Source organism: Mizuhopecten yessoensis, unplaced genomic scaffold, assembly GCF_002113885.1.
Source record: "Mizuhopecten yessoensis strain PY_sf001 unplaced genomic scaffold, ASM211388v2 scaffold10979, whole genome shotgun sequence".
NCBI lineage: Eukaryota > Metazoa > Mollusca > Bivalvia > Pectinida > Pectinidae > Mizuhopecten > Mizuhopecten yessoensis.
Window position 1 is genome coordinate 186,274 of NW_018408817.1, and position 5,999 is coordinate 192,272.

A 5,999-nucleotide genomic window follows, 5' to 3' on the forward strand; every position below is an offset into this window, starting at 1 on the left:
TGGGTTCATAACTTAATTTTTGCTATTTCTATCCTTCACTATGAGGGAACATTACATGCATTTTTTTACAGCTAATATTATTACACAGCATACCAGTTAACTCATTCACCCTTGACGACACATTTGAACTCTTCCAATTCAAAGGTTGGTATAGTTCATTATAAAGTTTCAGGGGTGAATGAGTTAATAGGCAAAATTAACACCACAGATAGGAGATTCTGTTTAGAGGGAGATTTCTCAAAGTGAAAATAGTATGACATTAAACATACGACAATGTGTAATGCTATGATAGGACAAACAATGTAACAAGGTTCCTTATATTTTTATTCACCATCATTCATGCATAAATCAACCATACATATATCTAAATTGTTGGTGGATCAACTATATTAAATCTCTTCTAGATCAACATTGATCAGAAACAGAAATCGGGTAAATAACATAATGTTTCCCAGCCAACATCCAACAAAAGGATCCTACCTAATATTGGAACGGCGTTGGCTCTTCTCCCCCTTTATCATGTTTCCCTGACATAAATTTTTCTAACCCTGAAAATCTTCAGGATTCCATTTTTAACTGAGTTCTATATCACAGTGGTGTAGTCCATACCCAACGCACAGAGCACAACTGGATCTAAAGAATCTGGAATGTCATCAGCCGCATTAAATCACCATAGCACTTGATTCTACAAAGATCGTTGCCCATGCCTCACACTAACAAGTGCGCCAGACAGGAAATGTCGACACTAAGAAGCAGAGAGGGGTGAAACATAAAAGTTTGATACTTAACTTCAGTTTCACAAAACATTTTCCTATTTTTTTTCTGATATGAAAAAAATCCTCACAGAAAGAAACATTGCTTACCTAGCCAAAAAGAAAATCTTAACTTATGCTAAAAGTACATTTGAGAAACCAGGACTTTAAAACATTATGCTATTACTGCAGCAGACAGACTTTCCCGGAGACTACACATAATCGACCACGTATTCCGCAACAATACTGGTGGAATTCAATGCAAATTAACGAGACTTTTTTGAAACCATATAAATACATAACATGCCTTGGTACCTGAAAATGGTTACCAGGACTCTGATTTTATACCATATAAATAATCTGTGGTTATAAGCTGTTGTTTGAAAGTTGCTCAAAGAACTCCCATTTTTTGCATAATTATTGTCCTGATAAATGAAAAGGGCTCTCAAGACTCCATTTTAACACCATACACATAAGCTGTGGTCGTGGTCAAAATATAAAAGTGGTTCGAAGGATCCCAGGACTATCGGCATCATTAAAACAAGTTACACCAGTAGTTACTGCTTGGTGTATAAATGTGGCTCTCAATACCCAGCTTTTACACTGCCAAAAGTACGTAAAGAGCAGCAATTTTTGCCAAGCATGAACTATTGTGAAATCTGCCGTGAAATATCTACTTTAGTATAATATCAAAAGATTAGTAGTGAACATTGCGGTAACCTAAGAAAAATTAATATAAAACTTTGACTTCAAAATTACATTTTCTGAAATAAAAACTTATTTCAGCCTGTAAGCTTCACCCTGTATATCATATAATGGCCCTTTCATACACCAAAGAATTAAATATTTGTAAGCCCGAAATATAACCATATTAATAATATCTTCAATAAGATTTATCGCTTTGGAAATACATATGTGATATCAAAGTTTTACTTTCTATACAAACAATGTATGTATAAAATGTGTTACAACAATTCAAGACCGACTGGTCCCTTTGACAAGCTGTAACTGACTGCAAGTCAAAGATTGACAATGGGACCAGTCGGTCTTGAAACATTGCGACACGTTGAATACATACATTGTTTGTGTAGAAAGTAAAACTTTGGTATCACATATTAATAATAATTCCTCTCAGTCATCCTTTTTATCTAGGTGATCCTGCGTGTTTGATACAGAGCCTGTTGAGCTGTCCTGGCTGTGTGTAGGAGCTGTGACTGTTGAGCTGTCCTGACTGTCTGTAGGAGCTGTGACTGTTGAGCTGTCCTGACTGTCTGTAGGAGCTGTGAGAGACACGTCCTCATTGTCATCACTCTCCCCCTCCCCAGTGGTAAAGGTTATCTTGGGCTTAGTTTCCTCAAGGCTCAAGTCTTTTATCTCACCAAGTAATACAGAATCTGATTGGTCAACTGGGTCTTTTGTAACTTCTAACACTGGTTTTGCTTCATCCGTAAGATTTTGAGTAGTATCCACCTCCAATTTGGCTTGGTCATGTGGTTTTGTAGAAGAATCTGATTGGTCACTTTTTGAAATACCCACTGGCTCTGATTGGTCAATATTTGTGAGGCTGATTGAATCTAATTGGTTGCTTTTTGTAACACTTCCTACATCTGTTTGGGTTGTTGCACCGTTGCCGATATCCAATTGGACGGAATTTATATCTTCCTTCTGAGGCAGTAAGTGGGAGATGGGGTCGAGGACTGCCAAAATATCCACCAATCCCAGGCTTCCCTGTAACCATGGAAATAGTGATGTCACGAAAGCCTCACACTGACAGTTTTAATGAAATGCAACTGTACAGTAAATTATTAATGGTGTACAAAAGACATACGGGTAATGTCAAATATAATTGTAATAAATTGATAAAAAGTACATTTTAAAACCTTCCTGTTCGTTTTGTCATGCACAATAATATGGGATATGACCATTTAAAAACAATTACATTCTTAATATAGGAATTTTTTTTTATGTAATTTTCGTGAGTCTCACACTCAAATCATTAAATATGGTATGTATGGTAAAGTTACACTCAATCTCAATATATGTATTTTCTAACATATTCAGTATTGAAATGTTTGCTATTGTAGTCAGCGTAGATGATATTTCTTTGAATGCAATTTCCTCTACTATTGTATATATACCAAAACTTGCACCGAAAAAGTATTTAAGGAAATGCTTTTGATATAAAATCAATGCCAATAATGATGTGACCATGTTAATTTTGGCAATTTGGAGGACAAAACTGTTGATCTCTAAATCTAAAATCTAAATAGGTAAAATTTAACATACAATGTAAGTAAAGTTTAACATGAGTAAAATTATTATCATGCAGTGAACAGTTTCTGGCTTTACTCCTAAAAAGGCAGAAAAGGCAGTTATTCTACATAAAGGAGTATTCCCCTACTTCCATACCGGTGTGTGAATCCCAGCAGAGCAGGGGAAATAACTCCAGTAAACATTAAATTAAAGTCCTGGTAGAAACGGTACTGGTGGCACTAAAATACATTTAGACTAGAGGGGAAAGTGCTGCTTAATAGGCAGAGCTCAAAATTGAGAGTTTTGGAGTTTGGTGACAAATAAATAACATTAAATCTAGAATTATATAAGCTCCTTCACCCGTGTAGTAAAACTTATGACATATGTCTAACTTTGGCCAGGCATATTTAGACCCCTTGACACATGCCAAATTTTCTGAAGATCAGCTTCAGTTTTGATGCATGCCTCTTGTTTTCTTTCAGGTTCAGACCGTTGGAACAAATGAACTATATATACAAGAGCGACCCGAGTCAATTGTAAACTACAACACAACTTACCATCTTATTAAGGTCTGTCAGGGTCACACCGAGAATCTGAGCCAGTGTAGCAGGGGGGAATAACTGCTGCAGACACTTGTTGAGATAGGGCAGCAGATCTGTGGCATATATCTGACAGAACTGACAAAAGTGGTCCTTCTCCCTCGGGTCAAAGGTCGCCTCCTCTGCCCTATATAGACAAAAGTTTACACTTATTCAATTATAGCATCATTTGAAATAAACATATCTTTATTATGAATCATTATTTTGGAGTTTGTTATCTGGAACCAAACCCACACCTAACAAGCCACCAATATGGTTGCCCTGTAGATCCAGGAAATTTTGTCAGGTTACAGTCATACTTAGTCTTACTAATCAAACCTCAATAAAATGTGTGTGTATACCCCCTAGAGACAAAATAACCCTTTAAAATGACATGCTGTGTGTTGTTCTTTCAGATGAAGTCATTAGATCTTAGAATATAGGAATAGATTAGCAAATTCACTGGTTGAAAATACTAACTTTAAGGATCCAAAATCGGGAGCCTCCCTCCTAAATAGGGAGAGATGGCAGGTATGTACAGTATAGTTGTTTAATTTTGCAGGGCTAATATTTCACTGTTGTCCCAGTCAGAATTATTTTGCAGAGATTAAATTTCGTACAACATAGCAGGTAAAAGTATCACTGATCTCACTGTGGTACGTCTGTATCTGGGTGATGGGGTTTATTGGTTTTATTGTGAAAATAAAGTAAAACGTGATATTGAATTGTCGTTTCATCTTCATTATTCAGCAGTAAACAGGTACTTATTTTGCTTTTAATTTTAACATATAATCCATACAATGGTCCATTGTAACAATACTTTCTTGTGTAGCAGAGGTCATTATTTTTCATGCCTCCGCTAGGAGTCGAACCCCCAACCTCTGGTTTACTAGTCTTACGCTCTACTGAATGAGCTAAAGAAAAATTCTCCCCAGCCGAGACGGTAGGAAGCGGCTAGTATTTTACCAGGGTGACACTTGGTATTTAAGTTCATGCTATCTTTGGTGACCATGTATATAACAAAATAAAATCCCAGTACGTATTACAAATGCATCTATATAGTATCAAGACTCAAGTGTATATCAAACAGTTTTACAACACAAACCTGTAATAAGCCAATGTGATGCGGCTGATCTGTAGAAGAGCATCCTGGAGAACTTCGGCGATATCACAGGCTAGAGATATGGGGGCACACAGACGTAGCTCATTAAAGGCAGACAGCACATCATTACAGTAAGCTGCCAGTGGGTAGAAGTCCAGAAGGATAGCTGGGGGGAACATCTGCCCAGACTGTAATACAGAAAGACAAAGGTGACACAGGTATCATTTAGAAAAAGGCCATTTGAATTCAATTGATCTATGAAATTATTGTCCTTTAAAAAATTCATCTTAGGGAGATAATCCCTTTAAACTTGTTCTGCGGTGACAACAAATTTGTTACCACACATACCTGGTATTTTCACAATTTACCTTTCGGCTGGTAGTTCTAGTTCAGTAAATATCTATAGAGTTAAGAAAATATATTTCCTTTTAAACACATTTTCTATGCAGACATCAACATTTAAAATCTACTACAAAATCTATCAAAACCTTAAGGACAACTTTTTTGACATTAAGATTTTACCTGTGTACCAGTACTGTAGGACAGACTACCCACAGTAGAAGTCACTGCCAATAAATTGTAAGACTGCATGTTTCCCTCGAATCTACAAAAAAAAAATATTATACAAAACGTATATATTGGTAGTACAGTGAATAGGCTATAAAATCTTACCAATACGTATACTTGACTTTATTATAATTATACTTGCTACCACACTGAATCTTAAAATACATTTCAAACATCCAGTCATTGAGAACTCTAATTACTTTTCACAAGATTTACTTTTACCTTCAACTACACATATATGACATTTTTACGATTTCAATATCAAATATCAACTTCAAATGATATTTTCTTATAAAGCAATACCACCAATGATAACAAATTTATATGCATCATTTTAATTATTTAAAATTACTTGATTTCAAAGCAGACGAAGGTTAAACAGCAAAATCCAATGTTGTCAAAGATAGTGTTACATAGTAAATTATCAAACAGGAAGAATAATTTCTTGTGACTGAATCCTAAATCTTTTTTAAAAAAAATATGTATATTTTCTACGACCTCTCTTTATGAAAGCAAAAATGAGTGCATGTGCCTCACAAAACAGCAGCTCTATTCTGAACACAAATATCAGTGAAGTTGGTTCCTGAATCCTAAATATTTCAAAAATAGATGTAAATTTTCTACAATCTCTCCTTATAAACACAAATATCAGTGTAGGTGGTTCCTGAGTCCTAAATATTTTCAAAAATGGATGTAAATTTTCTACAATCTCTCCTTATAAACACAAATATCAGTGTAGGTGGTTCC

General features: G+C 35.4%; 1 protein-coding gene across 1 annotated transcript in view; it reads right to left on the reverse strand.

Moving 5' to 3' along the window:
* Positions 1 to 306: 306 nt before the first annotated feature.
* LOC110464281 (conserved oligomeric Golgi complex subunit 8-like) overlaps positions 307 to 5,999 on the reverse strand; it is a 17,384-nt gene continuing 11,691 nt past the window's right edge. The window contains exons 9-13 of the mRNA XM_021519413.1: positions 5,790 to 5,842; positions 5,208 to 5,343; positions 4,689 to 4,873; positions 3,563 to 3,731; positions 307 to 2,480 (exon numbers count right to left, since the gene is read on the reverse strand). Of these exons, the coding sequence (XP_021375088.1) occupies positions 1,884 to 2,480; positions 3,563 to 3,731; positions 4,689 to 4,873; positions 5,208 to 5,343; positions 5,790 to 5,842 (1,140 nt within the window). The 3' untranslated portion in view covers positions 307 to 1,883. The remainder of the gene's footprint in view (positions 2,481 to 3,562; positions 3,732 to 4,688; positions 4,874 to 5,207; positions 5,344 to 5,789; positions 5,843 to 5,999) is intronic.